This window comes from Anoplophora glabripennis, unplaced genomic scaffold (assembly GCF_000390285.2).
Source record: "Anoplophora glabripennis isolate ALB-LARVAE unplaced genomic scaffold, Agla_2.0 scaffold329, whole genome shotgun sequence".
NCBI classification, from domain to species: domain Eukaryota; kingdom Metazoa; phylum Arthropoda; class Insecta; order Coleoptera; family Cerambycidae; genus Anoplophora; species Anoplophora glabripennis.
Window position 1 is genome coordinate 290,366 of NW_019416941.1, and position 14,369 is coordinate 304,734.

General features: G+C 33.2%; 3 protein-coding genes across 3 annotated transcripts in view; 2 read left to right on the top strand and 1 right to left on the bottom strand.

Moving 5' to 3' along the window:
- On the top strand, positions 1-1,451 carry LOC108907788 (ADP-ribosylation factor-like protein 16). The gene is made up of 2 exons (XM_018711582.2): positions 1-312; positions 620-1,451. The coding sequence occupies exons 1-2, from the start codon at positions 1-3 to the stop codon at positions 830-832; spliced, it is 525 nt and encodes a 174-aa protein (XP_018567098.1). The 3' UTR covers positions 833-1,451.
- A 170-nt stretch (positions 1,452-1,621) lies between these two features.
- On the bottom strand, positions 1,622-3,830 carry LOC108907770 (glycine-rich cell wall structural protein-like). The gene is made up of 2 exons (XM_023455729.1): positions 3,803-3,830; positions 1,622-2,986 (listed from the first exon to the last, which is right to left on the bottom strand). Exons 1-2 carry the CDS (start codon positions 3,812-3,814, stop codon positions 2,150-2,152), a joined length of 849 nt encoding a protein of 282 aa, XP_023311497.1. The 5' UTR covers positions 3,815-3,830; the 3' UTR covers positions 1,622-2,149.
- An 8,715-nt stretch (positions 3,831-12,545) lies between these two features.
- The window catches only part of LOC111692035, a 6,993-nt gene continuing 5,169 nt past the window's right edge, over positions 12,546-14,369 (top strand). The window contains exons 1-2 of the mRNA XM_023455732.1: positions 12,546-12,575; positions 13,307-14,365. Coding sequence (XP_023311500.1) covers positions 12,546-12,575; positions 13,307-14,365 — 1,089 coding nt within the window. The remainder of the gene's footprint in view (positions 12,576-13,306; positions 14,366-14,369) is intronic.

The window sequence follows — 14,369 nt, forward strand, 5'->3', positions numbered from 1 at the left end:
ATGATCCTCTGTTTAGGCCCATTAAGTTCGGGCAAGACTCTACTCCTAAAAAACCTCCAGAGCAATGAAAATATCGATAATACGACCACTGCTGTGCCCACAATGGGCACAAACATTTTCAAAATCAGGATCCAGGACAGTATCTATGAAATTCGCGAACTAGGTGGAGCTATGGCACCTATATGGTCGATGTACTTAAACAATGTTTGCAAGGTGATATACGTTGTAGATGCATCAAACTTGTGCCAGATATCTGCGGCCAGTGTGCTTCTGTATACCATATTAGTGAATCCTGCTCTGAAAAATGCGGAAGTGAGTTTATTCCCGACTTGTATAAGAATAATATGGCAGTTTTGTTTCCATAACAAGTATCTGGTTTATAATTATTTACTTTATATAACACAAAGTAAATGCATTTAATTTATTAACACCTACTTACTCAACTTTCTTTATCACTTGTAAAATATAAGGATTTCTAGTATAACAGGTACCTACAGAATGTTGTTTTCTACCCATAGAACTAAATAACCTAAAAAAATATTCCATCACAATACTAAATACAATATTTAATATTTAGACAACTTTTGATAACAATCCATTTATTTATGTGAAATTTTAGTTTTTATTGGTATTAACTAAAATGGATGTCAGCTACAGACAAATGAGGAACGAGGCGCTCTTGATGTTGCAGATGAAGAGATTACAGAAAGAAGTTAAACAAAATATTACAATTACGGAAGCAAGTGCGATAAGTGGGGAAGGTAGAAAGGAAATTCTAAATTGGATAAAGAATGATAAGTCGCTAGTTAATAAAAAACAGGACAAAAATTAGTGCTAAGTATAGAGGTTGTACCTGAAGAGATACGTTAAATGAATATAATGTTTTATTTATTGTGCAAAGTATAGTTAAAACCAAAGATTTTTAATTTTGTTAATTTGAAAATAATAAAGTACGCATTAAAAATGTTTTATTAGAATATTTTCATTTATAATTTTATAAGGGAAAATATTGTCGTGACACGTTAGCTGTTGGATGTTCTAATTATAAAAATCCTGTGATTACATAATTTCAAAAGCGGCGGACACGTCGATTTTGTCAGTATCATTTCCAGTAATCCAAAGTATATGTATATATGATGTTTTGGAATTATATTTTTACATTTTTTTTTTAATTATGAATTTTTAAATAAAACTCAACTTTCAGTTTTTCAACTGATACAATAATTTACATTGGATTTATTTAAATAAAATTTATTGTTATGCACAGAGGTTTTGTTGATTAATAGAAAATTTATAAATTTCTTTATCTATGTTATATTAAATTATTTGTGTGTTCAGGATTCAGGGTTTTAATTTTGCCCAATTGTATGTACATACAGTGTAGGAAAGTACCGATGGTCTATCAGAAGTTACGTGAGAGCGATAAAGTAAGCCATAGAAATCCATGTGATAGACAATGATGCTATAATGAAGGCGTCTAATAGTCAACGCCCATTTCGCCCTTCCACAAATAAGATCCACTTCTTATTTGTGGAAGGGCGAAATGGGCGTTGACTATTAGACGCCTTCATTATAGCCATCCTTGTCTATCACATGGATTTCTATGGCTTACTTTATCGCTCTCACGTAACTTCTGATAGACCATCGGTACTTTCCTACACTGTATATTAATTTCTATGCAAAATTAGGACTTTTTTGCTTTTTAAGAATCCCATATGTTTCAGTACTTTAAATAGCAAAAAATGATAATTACAGACAGAAAATTGCTTTTAATTTTAGCGCACCTGCAAGTGAAATAATAGTTATTGAAATTAACATGCGCCTCATTTGTAGCAGGTACCTTACTATAAATAATATTCTAACAAGCAAATATGACTCAATTCTCAAACCGGACAATGTTTTCAACGTAGTTTATATTTTGGATGACTTGATATAATAAAAGTTAATAAAAATGTAAATAAATTATATAGTAATTAATATTTATATTATCATTAAAACATTGTTTTTAAGGTAACTGCTTTGTAAAACAGAAATTATAGATTATAAGGAAATAAAATATAAAATCAATTTTCTCGTAAATGAGAGGAATTGAAATAAAGTTTTTGCAAATGTTCAAATAAAATAAATAAGTATTCTAATTATCACATTTTTAATAAAATCCGTTTCCTGCGCCAAATCCACCTCCTTGACCACCTCCGAATCCGCCTCCTTGACCACCTCCAAATCCACCTGCTTGACCACCTCCGAATCCGCCTCCTTGACCACCTCCGAATCCGCCTCCTTGACCACCTCCGAATCCACTTCCTCGGCCACCTCCAAAACCTTCTTGTCCACCTCCAAAACCTCCTCCTAGACTACCTCCAAATCCACCTTGTTGTTCACCTCCCAGTCCACCTCCTTGTCCGCCTCCGATTCCACCTCCAAATCCACCTCCTTGTCCGCCTCCGAATCCACCGCCTAGTCCACCACCTTGTCCACCCTCAAATCCATCTCCTTGTCCGCCACCGAATCCACCTCCTTGTCCACCTCCAAATCCACCTCCTTGTCCACCTCCAAATCCACCTCCTTGTCCACCTCCGAATCCACCTCCTCGACTACCTCCAAAACCTTCTGCTTGCCCACTTCCAAAACCTCCTCCTTGTCCTCCACCAAAACCACCTCCTTGTCCTCCTTCATATCCCAATGTTCCTTGCCCACCTCCCACTCCTCCACCTATGCCAATTCCTAATCCTAACTGTTTTCCACCTGAGCCTGCTCCGATGCCTATTCCAAGCCCAAGTCCTCCTGAACTTCCCTTACCACCACCTGCACCTTGTCCAAAACCACCGCCATAATCTCCTCCACCACCGGCTCCACCTGCTCCACCATTGTAACCTTCTAAACTTTTTCCCAGTCCACCTCCATAGCCAATTCCAAATCCACTTCCATGTCCGCCTCCATAGCCAAGAACTTCCACGAATAGTAAGTATAAAATCAAAGCGCCTACCTGAAAAGTATACCTATATAAACTCTTGTTCTAATCTCTTTTGATTAATGTATTTCACTTAGTTAATTTTCTGTGTGGATTGTTGAAAACTAAAATCATAATAGCTGTTTTACATTGACAATTTATTGATAAATTCATTGATGAAGTCGCTTCATCAAGAAATTGGACAAGTGTAATGCACCAAATCAGCTGTCAAATTACTTCATCAATTTATTCATCAAGTTCTTGACGAATTAGAGCATGTTCTAAATTTCGTCAAGTATCAACCTAATATGTCAGAACGGTACCGGTGTTGTATCACTAAAATTATGTGGAAGGTGACATTTTTGAAATTTATTTGCTTCTGTGATTCATTGGTAGAACTGATTCATACGTCAAAAAACTTGACAAAGTCTGTAGCAGTGTAAAACCACACTGTTTGTCAATAAATTCGTGAATTAATTGATGAAGAACTTCGGCAATTTATTGATGAATAAATTGTCAATGTAAAACAGCTATAATAAATTAATATATGTTTTCTCCGCAAAATTAATATTATGACAAATGTTACGGATAAATTTTCATTAAAAATGCGACAGTAAATAATATACAAATTAAAATAATTTAGTGTTAATAATAGATTTACGCATAGATTTACAACAAAAATTATTTATACAACTTGTAGAACAATATGTGCTATAAACCTAAAATCTTAGGCATTGTTGTTAGCTTTTAATTTTTACTCAATAAAATAATAAATTTATAATCAGCACAATCTTAACATTTATTATCCGTTTACTGAAGCTGCGATTTATGCAGAAGTTTAAAAATATTTACCTTTAACTTCATGTTGGCAGTCCTTCTCACTCTTTAGTAACTGCTAATATTCTCTATTTGTTATCTGTTTTATACCAAAATGTACCACTAAAACAAGTTTTTGGTATTTTTGTAATATTACTAATTAGACTAATGGTATAAAAGAGTTATCTTAAGAATTTATGTGGCATCTGAAGGTTTCTCTTAGATTCTGAATATACCGTGAGGAAAAATCAAATAAAACTTTAAAGCAAACCTAAATTCACATTATGTATGGAATCAGGAATATTTTTAGTGCCGGTAGCAATAAATAAATTATCCATGATTCCAGTTTTTCTGTAAATTACTGCATCCAATTTCATTGCTAAATAATCTTCTTGAGTTTTGTTCACCCATGTTTTGTTAGTTTTATTTATAAAATAACCTTCATTTTAATGGAACTACTGTTCTTTAAATGTTTTAATGACTTTAAATATAAGAGATTAGTTCACATTTAACTATCTGTAAAGTTTGTTTACTTGAAAAAGAAAAATTAGTTGTAAAATAATATTTGTGTGAATGTATGTACGCACAGAAGGTACACTGAATATATTTTATATTGAAGTATTAAGCAATGAACTATTACTCCACAGAAAAAGACTAGTAGACATTTTTTTTAAATATGTATGCATCTCATGTTTGGAAATATGAGCAATGGCATATCTACAATCAAGTAGATGAATACAGAGCAAGATTGTGGGTAAGACAGAAAAGCTAAGTTTCTAACCTATTAAAAATCATGAATCACCCTGTATAATGTGTCCACGGAAAGAGGAGAAACTCTTTTGTTTTGTTCTGCCTCTCTTACAAACATCTTAGATTAGATATACAGGGTACTCGTAAATTAAAAAAACACGAAAATACTCAAGAGAGAAGTACCATTATTTATTATTTTATACAACATTTTTACAAAACAAATCTGTTTATAACCCCAAATAATGCCCTAATACAAATTTTAATCAAAATTTCAATTTTGAGATTTACGTGTGTCCACTGTGGCAGGAGAAACTCTTATGTTTTTGACTATATCGAAAAATGTCACTCTATAAAAAGTTCTGCCTCTCAAAAATATGAGACTGTCATAGAATACCTTAGATCAGATAGGCAAGGTACCCATAAATTAAAAAAAACACGAAAATACTCAAGAGAGGAGTGGCATTATTTATTATTTTACACAACATTTTTACAAAACAAATCTGTTTATAACCTCAAATAATGTACTAATACAAATTTTAAAATCAAAATTTCATTTTTGATTTTTATTTTACATAGCTACCTCTCACCTCAATACATTTTTCCGATAATAAATAATAAATTTTTTCGTACACTTTGCGAATAGTTTGAGACCCATTTAATTAATTTATTCCTTCTCGTATGCGCTCTTTTATTACTTCCCTATCATCATATTCAAATGAACTGGCACATTTGAATAAATCTTTTGTTTTAGGGCACCCAAAGAAAAAAGTCAAGGGGTGATCTAGCAGGATTGGGCCAAATCTTTCACCAAAATGATCTGCTAACCATTGTCTCACCAAGGCTGTAGAACGAGCAGGACAGCCGTCTTGTTGCCAAAACAGGTTATTGCGTACTTCTGGCTCTAAAGTATTTAAAAATGGTAAAACAAATGTTTCCAAATTGTGCAAATACTCATGCTGATTGAATGTGTCCCCTATGAAACATTAACTTTTTTGTACCATTGACTTTTTAATTACATATGCAGGGTTATCAAAGGACCTGCTTTGGCTAGATCGTCGGGAAAAAAAAAATAAATCTGTGAAATGTTCTGTTTTCAAGGTAATTTCCGCCTATCCATAAAGAAAACTCTAAACGTCTTTCTTCATCTCCAGGTTCAAGTATATGCAGCAGCCTTGGCTTGTAAGCGTGAAGTTTTATGTCCTTAAAAACTGTTTTATATTAAGCTTTTGCTTACATGCAGCCTCTGTTCACGCTTTCTCAAAGATAATTTAGGTTCATCTGCAACTGATCCGACTGCTAATAATGTAGCTGCATCATTTTCATCATGTTTTCATTTTTTTTTTTCACATCAATTATTGAACCAGTTTCAGTGAATTTCTTTATTAACTTTCTCAATGCTTCTTTCGAGACAGCCGTATTGGGGAATTTTTCATGAAAAAGTTCAATTGCAAATTGATAAGATAGATTTCCTATTCCGTAGTAATTTACAAAATAAACACATTCTTCTTTAGTTAACATTTTTTAGAATATCAACCACCACAAAATCAAAATACTGACAGACCTAAGATGTCACCATAGTTGACGTTTAATAAATCAGTTATCAATCAAAATCAAAAACAAAAGGTTTATTCAAATGATAAGTTAATCTAAGATGTTTGTATGACAGTCTCATTGTTTCGAGAGGCAAAACTTTTTATAAAGAGTGACATTTTTCGATAAAGTCAAAAACAAAAGAGTTTCTCCTCTTGTCAACTCCATCCGTGGACACACTATATTTCCAAATTATGCGTACGAATAACTAAAAGAGACTTTGCGTGCAGTGCGTGAACTGAGTGAATTTTTTCAACTCATTGAAGGGATTTTTGGTATACGATGAAGACAGACAGACTTCTTGGCAGAGCCACGTTCTCAAAGAAATTCACAAAAAATTTTAAGATACAGCTGATTTGAAGGCCTCGACGTATTCCTGGTAACCATGACTGATTTTATCTTCGGATGCCTTTGGTATTGGACCAGTGGATTGTACTATGTGCTGTACCTGAGGGCTATTAATTTAGGTTGATGGTCTATAAAATAAGCTCAGGTCACCCGTACGCTATTCAGGCTGTTACAAATTCGTTTCTCACTACAGGGATCTCGGAAACGGTAAGAGGTACGAAGTAGCTTAAATGGGGACAAAATTGCGTAATCAGGGGACCAACATTATGCCTCTAAAAAATCAAGGCTAACATGATTAGTTTTCGAAATATTTGATAAAATACCGAAATTTTGGAAATACGTTTTTATTTAATTTCAGCCTTGTTTGATGTGATAGTGAAAAAAGAAGAACACTTTTTCATGGCCACTTTTTGCCCTCTATCGAATGGCATAATCAATTTTTATATGTAACGTTTCATCTCTTCAGGACCATCATCAACTTCATTTTTTTTAAATACGACCCTAGAAATTTTATTACATTTTTTGCAAGCCTTCATGACTCCCAATAATGTACCGCTTCAGCCGGAACTAGATTCAGACGTTTTGTTCCGAAAAATTCATCTTCAGTGTATTCGTTCCAAATTTATCTAAATTTTTTATTTAGATTTCTTTGTTTATCGAATTATCGTATACTGTAAGTGGCGTTAGACCCTGTTAAATCCATCTAGTTATTTAAACCCGTGTCCCTAGTTATTTCTAGGCTTCTCGAGTGCTCAAAATTCAAACAAATTCCGATCTATTTTTGTTCAATATATTCATACAAATACATCTGACATGCCCCTTGACAGTTGCAGTTACAGATATAATAAATTTCGATAATATTACTCTGATCTTCATTTTTAACCTTTGTCAAAACGAAAATGTTTTTGAACATTTGCTGAAATTTTTTAAATAGTAATATTCAGTTGGTGTTTTGGTTGTTCATATGCATTTTTAAGAATTAATTTGTAATAATAAAATTAAAATTGTAATAATGTTTTAATTTTGACTCAACAACTTATTGAATTATGTATGACCAAGTGATGGTAATAGTTAATAATAATAAATGTGTTATTGTAACGCGTGGTGGTAATNTTAAAATTGTAATAATGTTTTAATTTTGACTCAACAACTTATTGAATTATGTATGACCAAGTGATGGTAATAGTTAATAATAATAAATGTGTTATTGTAACGCGTGTTGGTAATAGGTTAAATAACTAGATGGATTTCATAGGGTGTAACGACACTTACAGTGTACGATAATTCAATAAAAAAAAAGAAATCTAAATAAAAAATTTAGATAAATTTGGAAGAATACACTGAAGATGAATTTTTCGAGACAAAACATCTGAATCTGGTTCGGGCTGAGGCAGTAAAGTATTGCGGGTCATGAAGGCTTGCAAAAATGTAATAAAATTTATAGGGTCGTATTTAAAAAAATGAAGTTGATGATGGTCTTGGAGAGACGAAACGTTACATACAAAAATTGATTATACCATTCGAGAGAGAGCAAAAGGTGGTCATGAGAAAGTGTTCTTCTTTTTTCAATACCACATCAAACAAGGCTGAAATGAAACAAAAACGGATTTCCAAAATTTCGTTTTTTTTTCAAATATTTCGAAAACTAATCATGTTAGCCTTGATTTTTTAGAGGCATAATGTTGGTCCCCTGATTAAGCATAAAAACTGACATTGTTAGATTACTTGTAGTTGATGGGGAGTTTATAAATCCATATTGATGGGTTAATATAACTTTCATATGTGGTTATATAAGATACTCTCCAAAAGTTTTAAAAAGTTATTTAAAATGAATATTGGTCTAAAATCTATATCAGTTTTATTTTCACATTGATGTATTTGACATACTTTAGCAATTTTTCAAATTCCAGAAAGACTGAACTACTTAAAATTAGATCTTCAAAATTTGCACAAGTACATATACACATGTTTCACAAGAAAAGAGGGTATTTTGTCTGAACCAGAAGTAAATTTGTTTTTCAGTTTCCTTCCAGCTTCCAAAATTTCTTCTTCATTTATTGGTTAACACATTTTGATAATATTTGAACTAAAACTGATAGTTTCACTCATAAAATTTTAGTTGTACTCATACTAATAGAGGAAAATTTGAGTCAGTTAGGTGTGGATAGAAATTGATATATTACTGGGTGAAATTGAGTGAAAATAACTCCAATTTTTCTTACAGTATATCTATCAGGCAAAAAAATTGCGCAATTCACTAAAATGCTTCCACAATCGATTGAGGGTTAAGTACTAAATAATGGAGAAACAATATCTGCAACTGGTGTGATGTGCAGTATGCATAAAAATACATAATACTTATATTACATCCGACGTGGTATGAAAGTCACAAATGGAACTGATTTGCATATTTCACTTTTATTAATTAAATATATTTAAATTGCAAAACAAATTGATTAAAATTATGTAAAATAAAAGGATATAGTAAGTAGTGTCCCATAATTCAACAACTGAAATAAAAAAACTTAGGAACTAAGCATTATGTGGTACTTACAACTAGTTTTCCAATTATTATTAATTATAAAGAGTGGTCCAGGTTTTAACTGGAAATCTTCTTTAGGTAACAGCACATATGATTTTAAGCATACAGTTTTATGAGCGTGTGGCGTAAATGGCTTTGTTTACAAGATACAGTTTGAAATTAAAAAAAAATATACGATCGCATCTTGTCAAATATCTCTGAGGGTGTTTGACGTAGACTGTTGAAATTTGGACCTACCTATAAGTTATCTATTTAAAGATAAAAATTGGCTGAATTAACGAATAGATTCATCAAACAATTGTGGAGATATTTCAATGCCATTCAGACATCACTATTATAGAAACTTAATCACTGCTTTTAATTTTTAGCGGTATTTTTAAGAAAAAATCTATTCCATTCTATACGAACAACGATATGAGGTACGATCTTTTTTATGTTTCGAAATAAATTCAGCAGAAAACTTAGATATACATAAAAAGTGCTAGGAAATATTACAAGAAGAGCAGTTAAATATCAACTTAAAAAGATATGACTCAAAAAGAATTTTTAAGAATATCACTGTTTCCCAATTTGTAGAACCACCCTTATTTTAAACATACATTTTGCTGTTTGATAATTTAGTTTATATAATGACAAAAGTAGGTATAATAGTATATCGCAAAAATATACTAATGCAATTCACCGTTAGACCGGGAACTTGAACAAATGAATAACTATTACTAAAAAGTTTACAATATGATCCATTTTCACTATCTTTTTATATTGATGATCAGGTGTTTTTTCATATGTCTACATTTGCCTCATCCAAATATTTTTACAGCGAAATAGTAAATTTCAACAAAAAGAGAAATACGGATCAGTTCGAAAAAACTCTAAAACTTTTCGTTTTGCAAAAGAATCTATGGTTTTTTTCCTATTACGTTGTTAAATACCAGCACGTAATAGTAAAAATTAATTTAATAAGAGTATAATTATTAGTCAGAAAACTATATAAACAGAATAACTTAAATTTTCCTTATTAATTGGAACTTAAAAATTGTCAAATGATATTTTTACTCTTTAAAAACTATTGATACTAAAACATTTACAATACGGGTCACTTCATTAAAAATGGGACAGAGCTTAAGTGAGATTGATGAGGTCAAAATAAAACTAAAATGAATAAATTATTTGTAATTAACTGATACTCTGCAGACCGAAAAGGAGAAAAATTTGATTAAAGCATGTTTGACTCAACATAGTCCAGGCAAATTAGACCAAAATCACCCAGAATACGGAGATTTTCGGGTTTTCGGGGTCGGAGATTCCGAATCTGACCCTGAAAAATATGCCTGACGGCCCTGGGCCCCCCCAGGGGAGCAGAGGGTGCCTTCTAAACCCCCACTCAGGGGTTTTTGGGGTCGGGGATTTCGATTCTGACACTGAAAAGTATGCCCGACGCCCTAGGTCCCCCAAGGGAGCAAGGGGGGGCTTCTGGAAAATATCGAATAGCTGAGTAATTGCCTTCTAAATTTCAACTCGGGGGTTTTTGGGGTCGGAGATTTCAATTCTGACACTGAAAAGTATGCTCGACGCTCCTGGGCCCCCCCAAGGGGGCAAGCGGGGGGTCTTCTGTAAAACATCGAATAGCTGAGTAATTGCCTTCTAAATTTTTTTTTGGGGTCAGGGATTCCGAATCTGACACTGGAAAATATCCATTAATCTTAGCTTGTCTATCACTGAAAAAAATTGTCGTAGAATTGGATAAATCCTGGACAATCCATTCCCAAGAGACACATTTCGTTAAATTAAATAAATATTCCTTAAAACCGAAGAATATTTCATGGATCTTGGATTTTCAAAAGAATCTCTTGGGCTCGTGCGACTGCGGATAATGCATAACAATTAGGCGACAAAATCCGATTATCGACAATGCAGATCTTGTGGGTATAGAAAGCATGGAATTACATGCACAATTGTGTGCATGTGCAAATTGTTTTGGAACCAACTGTTCCAATCCTGAAATAGTCGAAAATGTAATAGATGATAGTGATGGAGACAGTGATGACAGTACTGATGATGAAAATTGTGATTGATAGTGAAAGTGTTAGATAAATATATGATAGTAGTTGTCTCATTAATTGCCTTGCAACTAAAAAGAAAATTGGTTCTCAGAATAAAGGGAATTCTTTTCGACTCATTAAATTCCTGTTAGTTTTTCTTACCCTTCTTATCTAATTTCTATAAATTTACGTGTGTTACAATGTAAAGATGAGCCTACAAGATAATGGTTGGTAAGCAGCTGGAGCAGTTTTATTGCAAAAATCTGTGCCTTTCGATGGTTTTCAGAAAGCCCACCCCACAACTTTTAGTCAATTTTTACAATTTTTAGAAAATTCGGAAAAATTGATGCACACCAAGATGCACTTTGTGCACCCGCAATGCAGTTTCGATCCAGCCCCAAAATGTAATAGATAGACTTCCTGATATTTTTCCGAAGACAATGCCGAAAACCGCAACTCGATCGATTCATCAGAAAGAATTTTCTGATTTATTGTCTAACTTGCCTAGTCTAATAGGTCTATTTTAAATTCATATATCTCCATACTATTAAAAAATAAGGGATTGCAAATTTAAGCAAATATATAATGATATTTTTTTTTATTTTCTTTATTTTCATAGTAAATATAATAATATATTTAATTTTTTTAAATAAAAATGGATATGATTGTTCCTCAAAACGTGTTATAAAAGATATCTAAATTCATGGAGTTCACATTAACATGTAAGTATAGGAACAATATTATTAAAATTTGAAATTTTGCTAACATTCACAATAACATTTGCAATCCAGTAGCCAATGTTCGCTAATAAAACTCAGTTAGTCCACGTCTGTATTGACTAGAACAATGCTAACTCTGTTCGCTAACAGTGTTCATTCATTGTGTTAGCACAGTTTGAATTTTCATCGGTAGGTGGTAACCTGCTATATAGGTATTGGAATAAAATAATAAATTAAAGCAATACAGAAATAAAACGTTTGGTATGACACAAGAGTGAATTTGAAAATAAATGCTGAAGAAGCTGAAAAAGATTGAAATCTCTAGTGGACACAATGTAATAGGTAACACAAAGTATAACTAAAAAAATAATAATACTATTATAATATACAACTTTATTTAAAGAAAATGTACAAAAATTAAATAAATACTGCGCGGAAAACAATTAGGTACAAATGGTGTAACTTTTAACACCAAAATTTTATCACTAATTTTTCTTTTATCCAACACTACTTGCCCCATCCACCTCCATGACCTCCGCCAAATCCTCCTCCAAACCCACCACCGTATCCACCGCCATACCCGCCGCCATATCCCCCTCCATATCCCCCTCCATATCCTCCTCCATATCCTCCTCCATATCCTCCCCCATATCCTCCTCCATATCCTTTACCATATCCGCCACCGTACCCGCTATGTCCTCCGTAATATTTGTTGCCCCAACCGCCACCTCCGTAGCCAATCGTTTTAACTACTATTACTTTACCAACGCCACCACCCCATCCTCCCCATGGGGCAGAAAAGGCAGTTGCCACCAGCAGTATGGTCGCTAAAAGCAACTGAAACATAAATAAATATACATTTTTTGTTGCGAGCCTTAGGTGTTGCATTATTTAAAATTATTTGGTAACTATGAAAAAGGTGTCACAATGAAAATTGAATTATTTTTTTAAACTCATATTCCTATGCATATGTGCTTATTGTAAGAAATATAGGTGATTTACCTAAGAAAGACATACAAAGTTGATTCAATTATACAAAAAGTTGCACTACGATAAATTTAAAGAAAAATTCAAAACCAATTTTTTATTTTTTATGTAATTTAAATATGTATTACAAGCTTCAAAATTGTCAAGCATTAACATCCTGCACCAACTGGTGCTAATATATTTTTTATAGTTAATGACCAAGGACATTTAAAGAACTTATTTATTTACATTTCTGGATGATGCCTCGTCTATTCACAGTCCAATTGTACCATTGTTGTCAGCTGTATAATTATACTGGAAATATACTTAATATTTTTATCGCAATTTTCATCACAATTGTGAAAATTATTATTATAGGATAGTATTATTAAGTTATGCATACAATATTGTTAAATTCTGTACATAATAAGACTTGGTAACTACGCATTAATTTGTAGCGTGCTCCTCGTTCGTTCTTCCGTGGTTGGCAGAATACGGCATCTATTGTTAGAAAATAGTTGTGATTTTAGTAAGTGAAACGTGATTAGTATATATATATATATTCCTGGCTAAACAATTACAGCCTTATGCCGAAGAAGCGAAATCTTACGTCAAGAACGCCAGTCACTTCATCGAACGCATAAGAAACGTAAGAGTGGACCCAGGACACCTGCTGGTGAGCTTCGATGTTGTATCCCTCTTCACAAATATACCAATAGAAGAAGCACTCGACTTAATAGTCCAGAAATACCATCTGAGAAAAGATTTAGTGGACCTGATAAAACACTGCCTCAATAACACATATTTCATCTATAAAGACCAGAGATACAAACAAATAGAAGGAGCACCCATGGGATCACCACTGTCACCAGTAATCGCCAACCTATTTATGGAGGATCTGGAAGAACGAGCGATCAAATCCGCCGAATATAAACCAGAAATGTGGCTACGATACGTCGACGACACCTTCGTTATTTGGACGCACGGCAAAGAAAAACTGAATGGCTTCCTAACACATCTCAACAGTATACATCACAAAATTCAGTTCACCATGGAAATCGAAGAAAATAACAAGTTGCCATTTCTAGACGTATCCATAATCAAAAATAGAACCGGAGGTTTAGGCTACACGGTGTATAGAAAACCCACACACACGGATCGCTACCTGCATGCCGAGTCCCATCACCATCCATCACAACTAAATTCTGTTTTGAAAACTCTAATAACACGATCAGAAAGGCTGACTGACAACGAACACAAAACAGAAGAAATCGAAAAAGTTAAAAAAGCTCTTCAACAAAATGGTTTCTCGGATAACAACATCAAGAGAGCATTAAGACCACGCCACAATAGAGAACGGACCGAAGAAGATAAACCAGTTGCCAAAGCACTCCTTCCATATATAAAAGGAACCACTGACAAAATCAGCAAAGTACTGAAGAAACATAAAATTGAAACTGTCTTCAATACCGACAGGAAAATTGGCAACATTCTTCCATCAGCGAAGACGAAGATTCCACTCGAAGGTCAAGGCGTTTACCAGATTCCCTGTGGCGACTGCGAAAAATCATACATAGGACAAACAAATAGAAGAGTTCAAACACGAAGAGAGGAACACAGAAATGCTGTAGAAAAGAATCAGGCAA